General features: G+C 34.4%; 1 protein-coding gene across 5 annotated transcripts in view; it reads left to right on the top strand.

Annotated features, from left to right (window-relative positions):
• The window catches only part of CALCRL (calcitonin receptor like receptor), a 122,941-nt gene extending 110,668 nt beyond the window's left edge, over positions 1–12,273 (top strand). For all 5 annotated transcript variants that reach the window (XM_049887625.1, XM_049887624.1, XM_049887623.1 and 2 more), the window contains 3 exons: positions 5,363–5,581; positions 5,768–5,809; positions 9,353–12,273. In XM_049887625.1, the coding sequence (XP_049743582.1) occupies positions 5,363–5,581; positions 5,768–5,809; positions 9,353–9,571 (480 nt within the window). In that variant the 3' untranslated portion in view covers positions 9,572–12,273. The remainder of the gene's footprint in view (positions 1–5,362; positions 5,582–5,767; positions 5,810–9,352) is intronic.
• The last annotated feature ends 3,177 nt before the right edge of the window (positions 12,274–15,450 follow it).

Below are 15,450 nucleotides of genomic sequence, written 5' to 3'. Positions count from 1 at the left end.
GCTTGACTAAAATATCGTATGGATATATAGCCCGCCAGGCTGCTCAAGAAGGAACCCAAAATCCACGTTATTTGAATAAAACTATTTTTTCCACCTTCTTGGCCTGAAAAAGATTAGGAGACTACTCTTCTACCAGGTTAAATTGTTCTGTCTTTGGCAAAGGCAGAAATTTAAGTTTCAAGACCCCTTACTGGTCCAAGCCACTTCCAATATCCTGGGAGGGGACCCTAGCAATTGTCCATGTGATCAGATGTTTTTGTATAATTTTCATAAAAAATATCTTTTAACTGCAATTGGTTTCTTTTCCCTCAGACTTCCTTTTTGTCCCATTTCCCTTTGAGTTAGGTTGTTGCAGCATTTTTGAGATCCTGCTAAGTGGAAGTTGAGAGGAAATACATTTACTTCAGTTTCAGTGAGAGATATTTAGGGCAGTTCTATGTATAGGTAAGTGATTGCTGACTGTCCTAGTACACAAATGGCTTCCAGGAATCCTCCTACCGCCACTGCACTGGTTCACCCTGCTTCCTGCTGTGACCCAGGGGTAGTTGAAAGTGTCCTGTTGTGCTTGTCAGCTCTCTGAACTTTGTGGGTGTGGGAGAAAAATCAGGTTTGAAATGCATGGAGCCAGAAACCATTCTGTGGAAAATTCTTCCAAATATTACAACTCTGTAAGAAAGAACCTACAAAGATTTTCCTAAGTAGATGATAATTCTAAAATTTTGCATGATAAGATTGTTAAAAATGGTGAAATGAATTGAAAAATGGTTTTCTAAACCCTCAATATAAAAAATAATTGTGAATAATCGCAGAGGAAAAAAATTGAATTATGTTTCTATAAAAAGATTTGAGAGTTTTTTTTTTTCTAGGAAGAGGAAATGAAAAAAATAGGCTGCGAAAAATAGGAAAAATAAATTATAGGAGAGTATCAAGCAGTTCATTCATTTTTTTTTTCTGAATTTGTGATGTGTTTGGCATTTGTCAACTTTTCCAATTTTTAATTTTTTGTGATTTCTCATTTTACAAAAAGATTCCCATTTATATGAAACTTTGTATTTGCAGTTTTATATTTCTCTTAAAGCAGAGCGCTCTTCTCCAAATTGTTTGAGCTTCTTAAATCCACCCCAGGTATTTGGCATATATATTGCTTCCGTTGCAGTGACGGCTGTATAGAAATATCATGTTCAGTGCAGAGGCTTTGGAGAATACAAATCTGGATCTAGTTGTAGTTTTGGACTCCCTGGAGATAAGTCAGAATCAACTCGAAGGCAGTGGGAGTGGGTAGGTGGCTATGTGATTTAAGATAACTTCTTCAATATTCCCAAGCCTGGATTTCCTTGCATGTAAAATGATAAGATACAGAGTAGTTAGAAAGAAAATGAGGGAGGAGCAACAGCAGAAGGAAACAGAAGAGGAAGAGAGTCAGTACTTTCTGGGAATGTGCCTTTCCTAGGCACAATGCTAATTCCCTTGAGGATATTAACACTCACCAAAGCCTTCTCCTAAATTTGCTGTCCCCTTAAAAAAAAAAAAATTTTTTTTTTTTTTTTTTTTGCCAGGGACACCCTTTCTCATCTCACTCTGGTCCCTGCTCACCTTATCAGAGAGACTTTTTCTGATCAAACTCTTCATTCTTCTTCTATTCTTGGAATTCCCCACTTTTCTTCCTTGTTTTATTTTTCCCTGTCTTACTTATCACCAACTGACATATTGCATAGAATAGTGGCTCAGTGCCTGTTCTGTTCACTGCAATAGTACCTAGGACAGTGCCTGGCACAGAGGAATGCCCAATAATGTTACATAATTGAAATAATCAGTGATGCTGATTCACAGGGAAAAAATAATGTGAAGGTGTGTTGTCTTGGTTTCCTTTATATGGAAAGTGATCAGTGAAAAGTTAAAACGTACTTTTCTATAATATAGTAACACCTACTATTTCAAATAATATCAATTAATATGGTTTCTTTTTCACTTTTAATTTGGGTCAAAAACAACCTGAACACATACTATTGTATTGACATCATTATTCTTTTTTATTGTACTTTAGATAAAGGTTTACAGAGCAAACTAGTTTCTCATTAAACAACTAGTACACATATTGTTTTCTAACACTGGTTGGCAACCCCATGCATTGTCAATACTCTTCCCTTGTTGACCTTGGGTTTCCCATTTCCGGCTTTCCTGTCCCCACCTGCCTTCTTGTCCTCTCCCCCTGCCCCCTGCCCTGGGCTGGTGTGCCCAGTTTTGACATGAACCCTAAACAGGACAGATCAGGCAAGGGAGGTGATTATATAATTAACCAAAGTCAACTGATCATGCTTTCTGAAAACTGTAATTCAGTATGATTGTAGGAGCAGTGCAGCAATACAGCAGGCGGGAATGGCTCAGAGGCAAAGGGCTCTGTTTCCCTGGTATTTCTTGCAGCTGCATGGTTGTATGATCCTTGGAAATGCTCAATTCACATTCAAATCCCAGCAGAAACAATGCTGCATATACGCCCTTCAGGCATGAGAAGTGGAGAGTAGGATCCATTCATTAGGGGAAAAAAGTACTAGTACTAGTACAGTGGCTGCAACAATGAGCTCAAGCATAACAACGACTGTAAGGATGGCACAGGACCGGGCAGTGTTTCGTTCTGTTGTGCATAGGGTCGCTATGAGTCGGAACTGACTCGACAGCACCTAACAACAACAACAATGCTTAATTTTCAGGCATTAAATTGAATAAAATAATATAAACATTAAAGTTGCTAAATATCTGAAACGTGTTCCTATGGTAACTATTAACATGCGTTTTACTCATTATTTCTGCATCCACAATTATTAAAATTTCAAATTGTCGGAGGATTTTGTCAACAGCTGGGCCTCATTTCTTCTAAGTATTTGTATATTTGTGAGTATAGTTGTAGATTTTTCTGGTTTTGTTTGTAAAGTGATTGAGGAAATAGAATTCCTTTCCTCTTTATATTTAAAAGTCTTCAACTGAATTTTGCTTTTATATCAATGGATCTTGGTGGCTATGATTATATTTAAAATTCCTAGTCTATTTTAATTAATACTTTAATGTGAGAAATCATATCTAGCTTTCCAAATGAAATGTTATTTTTAAATAATTCACAATTAACATATAATGTAATTTCAATTTTTATGCAGTCTGTGCTTAGCTTCTACATTTTAGACAGATAATTTATACCTGATATACTCAATTTCATAGCATAAGAAAAATCAAAATAAGTTATATAATTTTGTATTTGTTCTCATCTCCTTAACTATAAATATTCAACTAGTTTTGCATTTAAATGAATGAGATTCAGATATAGTTTATCTGAAATTTAAAATTCTTATTCTATTTTCATTTGGAATTAATGCAACTATTTACAGAAAACAGTAATATGATAGCATCATAATTCTCAAAACTATGTTATGTGGAGAATGGCATGGAGAATAGTGTCCAACTCACTCTAGGACAACTATATATAGAATAGCTAAAGTAAGTATTAATCCCATTGCCAATTCTAGTTTCAAGTTTCGCATGTTAAATCAGACTTGCTTTTTAAGAAGCACTTTGTATTTAGAAATTTTCATCTAATGGGGACCTAAATGGTAACATTCCTTTGTTATTTTCATCACCCACGTATATATATTATAATTGTACATATTAAGATTGTAATATATTCTACATTATAAACGTATAAGCAGATAACAGCATATTTTTTATCTCTTCTATTAGTTGGTAGTATTTCTCACTTAGGCAAAACTTTTAAAACAGCAATGAATGCTTAGGACGAGAATATATTGAGATAGGTGGAATAACAGCTGACATGTTGATTTGTCACGCTTCATTCTTACACCTGTTGAAATGGTTTATTTGGCTTTTGTCTTTACCAAAGACATTCCTGGGTCTGTAAACTTGTAACTTTTCATAGATGTGTTTCTATCAGGATTAGTGTGGTATATATTTCTGAAGCATATGTTCCATTGAATTCTCTAAGAATAGTAATGGCTTATTTTTATGCCCTAATGTATACCTTAAGTTAGCAAACGCCTGTTATTAGTTCATTGTTTTCTATATAAAATGTCACGCTACCATATAAATTATTTAGTTGTATGTAGTTTGAAATTTTTAGATTATTAAACAAAGGATAAAAACCGATAGTTGCTTCAATTTGGGGGCAGATAGCAATTAGCCCTTAGCAACTCTCGTGTATTTAATATTCATAACCTCACGGAAAGGAACCCCGGTGGCACAATGGTTAAGTACTTGACTGCTCATTGAAAGGTAGGCGATTTGAACCCACCAGCGGCTCTGTGTGGAAAAGACTTGCTGATCTACTCCCTCCCGTAAGGTTTATAGCCTGGGAAGCCCTACAGGGCAGTTCTACTCCATCGTATAGGTCGCTGTGAGTTGTAATCCACTCAATGGCACACAACAACAATATTCCTATTGAAGGCATAGGAATAGGCATAGAGAAAAAAGAAAAAGAAGTAAAAGATGTTGACTTAAATGAAGATAAGAAAGAGAAAAGAAATAGTGAGTGAAAATGAAAAAGAGAAAAAAAAAGGAGAGGGTGAGAAAGAGAAAGATGTGTTTCAGCAGAACTCAGCCCTGAGTCTCTTAGATATCCATGCTATATTTTTGAAGTTTCATGTCTCCCTTTCAAAACAGATAGGATTTCTTGGGAAAAGTTGTTACAGCACAGTAAATATATAACTAGAGAAGGTAATTAACAGAAGGCCTAATGAGTACCAAAAAGATTTAGCCATAGGGTGATCTATGTTGAACATAAACATTTAATTGTGTGATTCAGTCTCCTCATAGAACGAAAAGAATTACACTACTGTCTTGGAGAGTTGTTATGAGGATTAATATTACAAAAAGAAAGTAAAAGTTGATAAAAATGGTTATTATAGTATAATATATATTGGAAAATACCCAGTGTAGACATTGATACAGAAGAGCTGCTAACAATTCTTTAGCATTTGTTATAAACTATTATTTTTATTTGTTTGAGTTGAAGATGATCAAAAGCTTTCATTTTGGGTCTATAACAAAATCCAAAAATTGTATACAAAAATGAGCTGACAAAAAAACTCTCTCAAATAAGATACAGTAGTTTAAAAGAATAACCTTCACTCAGTCTGCTTCATCATATATTTGCTTTTCTAAAGCATAAGTCCGTTAAAATTGATGTATTGATAAATGAATAAATAAAAACTTCAGAAATGCAAATTAGTATCTTAGACAAATGTACCCTTTAATGGGACATATCCTTGAACATTGAAAATATTCTAAGTTTATGAAATTTGAGGTCCTTCAATAATTCTTTTTAATACTAAATATGAAATAAATTTTATTTTCCTTTTAGGTTAATCTCTTTTTCCTATTAAATATTGTACGTGTTCTCATCACCAAGTTAAAAGTTACTCACCAAGCAGAATCCCATCTCTACATGAAAGCTGTGAGAGCTACGCTTATCCTGGTGCCACTGCTTGGCATTGAGTTTGTGCTGCTACCATGGCGACCCGAGGGCAGAACTGCTGAAGAGATATACGACTACACCATACACATCCTTATGCACTATCAGGTATGGCTTTCTTGATATCAGGGAGGCAGCTAGAGAAATCTGGTTTTAAATTTACATATACCTTTGTATTTGTATATATATATACATATATCTTTAGTTTTATTTTTACTATGTATGCAGCAACTTGTTTACAAAGATATATCTTCTTTCATTTGGAATCAGAATAATTCTGTTTTTATCTTACAGGGTCTTTTGGTCTCTACAATTTTCTGCTTCTTTAATGGAGAGGTATGGATAGTTGATTTTATTCCTTTTATCATTTTATATTTGCAATATATTTTTTATCCTTAAAAAACACAGAGACAGCATGAGACAGAATTAAATTTCCCTAGTTAATACTACTTCAAATTCCATTTCTATCAAGAAAAAAAACATGACATCTCTTTTTTCATAGGTGTAATTCTCCTTTCCAAAAGCTCAAGTCAGATTGCACATCAAGTTTAGGCCAAATTCAGTCTCACTTTAAAATATTCTATCAGTGACTTTTAGTCTTCTAGTCTTTTTGCATACTTTTTAAACTAATACCATTAAGTGTGAAATTTGTCCTAAGTACATTTCTTGGAAATCCTTCACCTCGTAGAACATACACTTAAAGAGGAAACAGAATCAGCTCATTTTCTCCTTTCTTCTTTTTTGCCTTCCCAACCAAGTAGGAGGTAACCTTTGGAAACTGTTTTCTGGTGGATGGGAAAGGATTTAAAAAATTAAACTCTCAGTTATATAGGAAGGAGATGAGGTAGGTTTGGAAACTTAGGAGAATAGAATGCTGTAATTTGTTACATGGCAATGTACCCATGGATATTTCTAGATTTTTATTGAACGTGTCCCTAAATCAAAAGTTTCAAGGATTTTGGAAATGATATCATATTTTCATACATATGAACAGTGGTATAGCTCATGTACAGGTCCCTGGGTGGTGCAAACAGTTTACACTCGTCTGCTAAGCAAAATGTTGTGGATAGAAACCCATCCAGATGCATTGCAGAAGGAAGGCCTGGCAATCTCCTTCCAAAAAGATTACTGCCAAGAAAACCCTATGGAACCATTCTACTCTGCAACACACGGGGTCACCATGAGTTGGAATCAATTCAACAGCAAAATTTATTTTTTGGTTTTAGGTTTGTTTTGTTTTGTTTTACTGTGAGCTATACTGTGAGCTATACTGATTTAGCTCTTTGCATGTTTTTTAACTACTTGACAAATATTACTTACAGGAGAATTTTGGCAGAATTCACAAGGTTTAGAAATCCAGACAGCAACTGAGTGAGAAATGGACACTTGATAACTATGAAGCTTATTGCTAAGCTTCAGCTGAGAAACACATGGAACCAACCTGCATAACTTTATAAGAACCATCAGTATAAAGCAAATCAATATTGAAAATTATGAAAAACTATAGAATTTTTATTTTCTTTGCTTAAGTAATATTTTAGTTCTTTTTCAGCACATAATAAAATTTACTGTTTAATTTCTTAATGCAGATTTTAAAATATAAGTTCAGAACTGATGAACTTAGCAGGCTACATTCCATAGCTTTAGGTGGTGCTTCTATGATTATTCTGGTATACAGATGACAAGAGGGACTGTTTTTCTGAAGTTAATGAGAAGTATAGGCAAAAAATACAATTAGGAAGAATGGATAAATCAAATAACATTTATTATCGACCTCTAGAAATTTATCGTTGCATAAATGGAATTAGACAATCTAATATGTTGCCCATATAACCTGTTGCCATCAAGTCGATTCCAACTCATAGCTACCTTACAGGACAGAGTAGAACTGCCTCATTGGTTTTCAAGGATCAGCTGGTGGATTCAAACTGCCAACCTTTTGGTAAGCAACTGAGCTCTTAACCAGTGGATGTCCAGGGCTCTGCCCATACAGAATTTTACAATTAATATAGATAAGAGTGATATGGACAAAATGTCAACCAACATGCATGAAATATAAAAGGCACACCTTTGTATCATCAGACACAGATCTGTTTTTATAAAGGGTACTTTTTAAATGTACAAAACGTAATCACTAGTAAAATATTTTGTAATAGGAGATAGTGTAAAACAAAGACACTGACACAGAGATACATTTAAACCCCAAAGATGCCACTTTGTTCCAGGCTGTGATATTTTGGGCAATGCTCTGAACATCCTGGGGTCTTAGTATCTACCTTTATTAAAGCAAGAAAAGCACGTTCCTTACAAGTCTCACCAGGATTAATGTAATTAGGAAATGTAAAGTATATTATAGTGTTTATTAAAGAAAAAAATTGCTGTTGAGTTGATTCGGATTCATAGCAACCCCACAGGACAAAACAGAACTGCCCCATAGGGTTTCCAAGGTTGTAATCGTTTATGGAAGTGGACTGCCACATCTTTCTCCCATGGAGCAGCTGGTGGGTTTGAACCACTGGCCTTTTGGTTAGCAGCCAAACGCTTTAACCACCAGAGCTCCTCAGAGTCTTTATTAAGTGTACCAAATCACTCGTTTTCAAAAACATACATGAACAAATGGGAACATTAATCATATTGGAATCAAAATCTCAGATCAGCCCTTTTATCTAGAAAGTGTGTCCAGGGAACAACTAAACTCATGCCTAACACTCTTGTTATACTCTATTTGTGTAAGCAAAAGCGACACAGAACCTTGATTATCTGCCATGTTGAGAAAATTTGGCACTGGAAAATTACAATAACACAAAATTCTCAGGCCAGGTCGTTGCCAAATCTTTCAGTTCTTCACAACATCTCTAATATCTATCCCCTTCTCCTCATCTCTAGAGATGCAATTCCTGTTTGTGTATGATTCATTTCTCCATTTAAGACTACTATAATCCCTCCCTTTTTGTCTTTTTACCTCTCAGTTTTTCCCACTCTCTTAACATGAAGACACAGCTGCCAAATTCATTTTGTGCTGTTCCAACTATGTCATGTACTTCTAAAAATCACTTGCTCAAGCTTAGTTTCCTTCTTGTTTTCCACATTAGGTCAAATATCTGCCTTTCTCCTAATGTCTTTTTTCTTCTCTCTCTCACAACTTTTATTTGATTTTTAGCAATATCTTCCTGTTTTCATTTCTCACTAACTATATAACTGTGACTTGACTAGCACTCAAGCCACTTTAGTCATATCTCTAATCCACTCAGACAAAAATGTATACTGTGAACATGGACTAGAGACTCCCCTCATCAAGAAGGGCCCTCTCTACTCACATGGCTATGCTTAACTACACCAGAAAGTAGATATTTTTATAAAGTCAACACAAAGATTTTTTGAGAATCAATGAACCTACATTCTGTACTGTGAACTAGGCAGAATTTTTATACCAAAAAAAAAAAAAAGCCACTGCTGTTGCATCAATTCCAACTCTCAACAACCCTGAATCCATAACTTCTTTTTCTTTCTTTCCTTCTTATTTCATACTATCACTAATTATCTTCTCAATCTAAATTAGGTGTTAAACATACCATCTTGTAAGTGGGAGTCTAGAGTAACTATTTGTTTAACAACAATGCATAGATATGCATTATTAAGCTTCAAAGATAAGGCATAAAAAAAAATCAATGAAATCTGAAAATACAGGGTAATCACAATGTATGTCCTAATATGAATATGGTTTACTCATTATAATGTTTTAAATTAAATTAAAAAAGAAATGTTATTAACAAATTAACGTCAATGTTTTCATAGTTAATTTATTGTGCTATTAAATTCAACATCTTCATTTCAATGAATGGATTAATCTTGTTCTTTCTGCTTCTTTTTGGTGGATAGGTTCAAGCAATTCTGAGAAGAAACTGGAATCAATACAAAATCCAATTTGGAAACAGTTTTTCCCATTCAGATGCTCTCCGTAGTACATCTTACACAGTGTCATCAATCAGTGATGGTCAAGGTTACAGTCATGACTGCCCTAGTGAACACTTAAATGGTAAAAGTATCCAAGATATTGAAAATATTGTTTTAAAACCAGAAAAGTTATATGATTGCTAATGGATCAGTGCTTAACTGTTTTGTACCACTCCTAGTTTCAAGGACTTGGTTCTACGTCTTTATAGACAGAAGACTTCAGTATTAAATGAGTTTTTTGAGTGCCACAAAGAAAACTCTCACGTGAATTCAGTCTGTGACGGTAAAAATGTTTAACAACTAACTCTATGGGAGTAAAAACAACAACAACAACAATCCTAATTTGTAGCATTTGCTAGTTTCCATGGTGTAAATACTCCCACTGGGGCCAATTTTGGGCTACCAACTTGACGTCACTGAAGGTGGAATTGAGAAGAGATGAACACAATCAACTCTTGTGAGTTGGTGTGAGCCAGCTCCAGCACACCACTGAATGAATTCATAAATGAATAAGACTGTGAAAGTTCATTATACAGATTGGGCATGATTCGACTCTTGTCTAAAGAGACCAAGCCTGTAGACATCGAGATAAAATCAGCTTTAAAACAAACAAAAACTTCATCCCATATTCATTGGTGGAGTTGATTTTTTGCCCAGAAGGTGTTCTAACCCTTTTTATAATTACCTTCTCAAATGGACCAGATAGTTAATTAGTCCTGCTGGTTTGCCCTATTCTGCACAAGAAAAGCAACCGAGTAGAATTGCTGTGGACTACTCATTTGGTGATCGGTCACAGTTGCACCCTGTGTGATCAGGATGTACAATACGCAATCCTACTTCTTTATCATCAGGAAGACATCTTGATCAATGCTATAAAACACTTTATCAGCTACTTTCCTGTCTTACTACACAGGTGGGAGGGAATTAGTTTCCCTGTTATCTGTAGATAGAAACTTTGCCCCTTCCCATTTCTACTGTGTAAACATAGTAGCAGTCATTTTATATGAAGGAAATCAATGAAGAATTTCTTATTTTCTTGGGAGTTTGTAAAAAAAAATGTTGTGAAAATGAGCTTGTAAATACTGTATTCTGTTATTTTATTGTCTCAAATCAAATATATACAACCTACGTTAAGTATTTTTTTTAAAGTAAATACATAATGCAACAATTTATGCATATCAACATCTGATACTGTGTCTGGGTTGATTTTATAATTAAATAAGGCCTGGAATTCTATATTTGGTAAATATTTTAGACAACCAGATGCCAGCATCAGCAGTGTGAGATCTAAGAGAACAGAAACATCTATGATAAGATAAAAAATATTTATTTAAAAAACTCAAGACAATTGTTTTATTAAATATATTAACCTTGATGAGTCACATACTTTACTAATAGGTGTGCTTGACATATTTTTCCCTTTTATTTTGACGATGAATTTGCATTCTAATTCAGAAAAGGGAAACAACCCCTATTGCAATAAATGCCAATTTGCTACTCTTATGGATTTAACCCCATTAAAAATATTACTTTACTGACTTTTAATATATAAAGAAAAATCATTTCAGAAATGTTCCCACTTAATTTAAAAAGAGAGAGAGAGGAACAGTACATATCAATTTATAATGTTTGGTTTTCTTTTTTTGAAAAATGGAAATTTTAATAGAACTAATGTGTATGATAATACAAATCAGTGAAGGACCTGAATGTATTATTGAGGAAGAATTGGTGTAGGAGGAGAAGTCATTGTGTACATGTTTTTGAACTGTATCAATCTGTTAAAATGGATTAAACAAATAACGTAGCCATCATAGGTTGTTTCTTAAGCACCCAAAAGATGATGAATTCAGGTGTTATTTGAAATTGTCCAGGATAATTATCTAAATTAGTAAGAATTAACGTATGTTTTAATGGTCTGGTCAATACAGTTATAATTTATCTGTATATGTAAAGTTACTATTAAGTTAGTTTCAATTTTTTGGATTTCATAGTAGCTGTCATAAAAAGGAACACAGGCTGTTCTGGACATTCTAATGATTAAATTATACAACGATTCCTTTAAATAAACTCACTTTTTTGCTATTTATTATTCAAAGGCACAGATTTAAATGCTTTGCTAACAGTGTTCACATATTTACGCATTATTCCAGACAAGCTGTCAAGTCAGCTATAAATGACAGTACAAAATGTTGAATTATCTCTGATAATTATGTTAAAACAATATTGTAATTTTCAAGTATTTTTTTAATGTGCTTTTCTCAATATTACGTTTAGATTAGATTTCTTCAATGGCCAGTGTTCATCTATTGTACAGTCTTCGGGTGTAGGCAGTCCATGATTAATCAGTGTTAGCTCTAGATCTATATATATGGAAGTAATACTTTTAACTGTTAGATTGCCCTAAAGCTTAATTGCTAATTAGTGTCTTCTTTATATCTTTTACTCATAACAAATAAGTAAAATTTGATATGTTTTAAAAACAAACTACTTTGCTATGAAAAACTAATTTTGGAAATATCTAGCTTTTAAAATATAGGTCTGCTATTTTTATGCAATTACTGATGAAACATTCTGTCAGTTTTTGTTTTTTTTTCTAAAGTTATTTTCCAGTGCTTTTATTCATTAAACATCTTCCATACTAGAATTTATTGTTTGTTCAAATGTAATTCAGTGTACATAGAACTAGTGGTAACTGTGGGACTGTATTTATCATTTATAATTTTTTTTTAATGTGAATTTCTTTTAATTTTCCTTTGGTTTTAATCTGCTAGTGAAAACCACTATTTCTGTAAAACATACTTTAGATATTCTGATCTATTAAAACAACTCATGTTATGTTTAAAGTATTTTTTTTTTATTGTACTTTAGATGAAGGTTTACAAAGCAAACTAGTTTCTCATTAAACATCTAATACACATATTGTTTTAGGACATTGGTTACCAACCTTGGGTTCCCTACTACCATTTTCTTGTCCCTCCCTGCCTTCTCATTCTACTCCCGGGCTGGTATGCATATTTAGTCTCATTTTGTTTTATGGGTGTGTATAACCTTTGGCTGAATGGTGAACCTCAGGAATGACTTCATTACTGAGCCATAATGGTATCCAGGGCCATACTCTCAGGGTTTCTCCAGTCTCTGTCAAACCAGTAAGTCTGGTCTTTTTTCTGTGTGTGTTCTAGAATTTTGTTCTACATTTTTCTCCAGCTCTGTTTGGGAACTTCTATTGTGATCCCTGTAAGAACAGTTGGTGGTGGTAGCCAGGCACCATCTAGATGTACTGGACTCAGTTTGGTGGAGGCCGTGGTAGATGTGGTTCATTAGTCCTTTGGACTAATCTTTCCCTTGTATCTTTAGTTTTCTTCATTCTTCCTTGTTCTAGATAGGGTGAGACCAGTGGAGTATCTTAGATGGTCACTAACAGGCTTTTAAGACCCCAGATGCTACTCACCAAAGTAGAATGTAGAACATTTACTTTATAAACTATATTATGCCAATTGAGCTAGATGTTCCCAGAGACCGTGGTCCCACAGCCCTCAGCCCAATAATTTGGTCCCTCAGGGAATTTGGATGTGTCTATGGAACTTCCATGACCTCACCTTGGACAAGTTGTGCTAGCTTCCCCAGTATTGTGTACTGTCTTACCCTTCACCAAATTTACCATTTATGTATTGTCTATTTAGTGTTTTTCCCTCCTGCCATTCCCCTCCCTCATAACCATGAAAGATTGATTCTTTTTGTGTGTAAACCTTTTCATCAGTTTTTATAGTAGTGGTCTCATACAATATCTACCCTTTAGTGATTGACTTATTTCACTCACCATAATGCCCTCCAGATTCATCCATGTTGTGAGATGCTTCGTAGATTCATTATTGTTCCTTATTGTTGCGTTGTATTCCATCATGTGTATGTACCATGGTTCGTTTACCCATACATCTGTTGATGGGCACATAGGTTGTTTCCATCTTTTTGCTATTGTGAACAATGCTACAATGAACATGGGTGTGTATATGTCTATTCACGTGATGGCTCTTATTTCTGTAGGATATATTCCTAGAAGTGGAATTGCTGGATAATAGGGTGTTTCTACATCTACCTTTTTAAAGAAGCACCATATCATTTTCCAAAATGGTTGTACCATTTTGCATTCTTGCCAGCAGTGCATAAGAGCTCCAATCTCCCTGCAGCCTCTCCAACATTTGTTATTTTTTTTTCGATTCATGCAGTAATGTCAGGGTGAGATGGTATCCCATTGTGGTTTTGATTTGCGTTTCTCTAATGGCTAGTGATCATGAGCATGTCTTCATGTATCTGTTAACCCGGCTGCTTGAATATCTTCTTTAGTGAAATGTGTGTTCATATCCTTTGTCCATTTTTTAATTGAATTATTTGTCTTTTTGTTGTAGAGGTGTTGGATTTTCCAGTAGATTTTAGAGATTAGAACTTTTTTTTTCCCTCATTTGATGGACTTTGGGCACTTGTGGAAGATCACATGACAGCAGATGGATAGGCTTGCATCTGAGTTCTCAATTATCTTCCATTGGTCAACATGTCTGTAGTTGTACCAGTACCAGGCTGTTTTGACCACCATAGCTGTGTAGTAGTTTTTAAGGTCAGGTAATATGAATTCTTCTACTTTATTCTTCTTCTTTAAAAGCATTTTACCTATCTAGGGCCTCTTCCCTTTCCATATAAAGTTAGTGGTTAGTTTTTCCATCTCTTTAAAGAATGCTGTTGATATTTGGATCGAGGTTGCATTTTATTTGTAGGCTGCTTTAGGTAGAACTTAAATTTTCACAATGTTAAGTCTGCCTATCCATGAGCATGGTATGTTTTTCCATTTATGTAGGTCTCTTTTGGTTTCTTGCAATAGTGTTTTGTAGTTTTCTTTGTGTAGGTCTTTTACATCCCTGGTTAGATTTATTCCTAAGTATTTTAGTTTTTTAGGGTCTATTATAAATGGCATTGCTTTCCTGATTCCTTTTTCATCATTCTCGTTATTGATGTATGGGAACCCAACTGATTTTTGTATGTTTATCTTGTATCCTGCCACACTGCTGAATCTTTCTATTAGTTCCAGTAATTTTCTCATGAAGTCTTTCGCATTTTCTATGTATAGGGTCATATCATCCCCAAATGGGGACAGTTTTATTTCTTTCTTACCCATTAGCACGTCCTTTATTTCTTTTTCTCACCTTATTGGTCTAGCTAAGACTTCTAGCACAATGTTAAATAGGAGTGGTGATAAAGGTCATCCTTGTCTTGTTTCTGTTCTCAAGCCTCTCTCCATTCAGAATGATGTTGGCTGTTGGTTTTGTATAGATGCCCTTTATGATGCTGAGGAATTGCCCTTCCGTACATATTTTATTGAACGTTTTTGTCAGGAATGGGTGTTGGACTTTGTTGAATTTTTTTCTGCATCAATTGAGATGCTTATGTGATTCTTTTATTTATGTGGTGGGTTATGCCCACTGATTTTCTAATGTTGAACCATCCTTGCATATCTGGTACGAATCCTACTTGGTCACAGATTTTTTTTTTTTTTTTTTTGATACGATGCTGAATTCTACTGGCTAGAATTTTTGCATCTATATTCATGAGAGATATTGGTCTGTGATTTTCTTTTTTGTGGTGCCTTTCCTGGTTTTTATATCAGGATTATGCTGGCTTCATAGAATGAATTTGGAAGTATCCCTTCCATTTTTATGTTCTGAAATACTTTGAGTAGTACTGGTGTAAGCTCTTCTCTGAATGTTTGGTAGAATTCTCCAATAAAATCATCTGGGCCAGGGCTTTTTGTCCTTGGGAGTTTCTTTCTTTCTTTCTTTTTTTATGACCTTTTCAATCTCTTCTCTTGTTATGGGTCTGTTCAGATTTTCAACTTTGGTTTGTGTTAGTTTGGTAGGTAGTGTGTTTCTAGAAATTTGTCCATTTCCTCTAGGTTTTCAAATTTGTTGGAGCATAGTTTTTCATAGTAGTCTTTTATAACCGTTTTTATTTCAGTTGGGTCTGTTTTAATGACCTCC

The sequence above is a fragment of the Elephas maximus genome, chromosome 6 (genome assembly GCF_024166365.1).
Source record: "Elephas maximus indicus isolate mEleMax1 chromosome 6, mEleMax1 primary haplotype, whole genome shotgun sequence".
NCBI lineage: Eukaryota > Metazoa > Chordata > Mammalia > Proboscidea > Elephantidae > Elephas > Elephas maximus.
The sequence above is the reverse complement of the archived record's forward strand: the minus strand, read 5'-3'. Positions and strand labels throughout refer to the sequence as shown.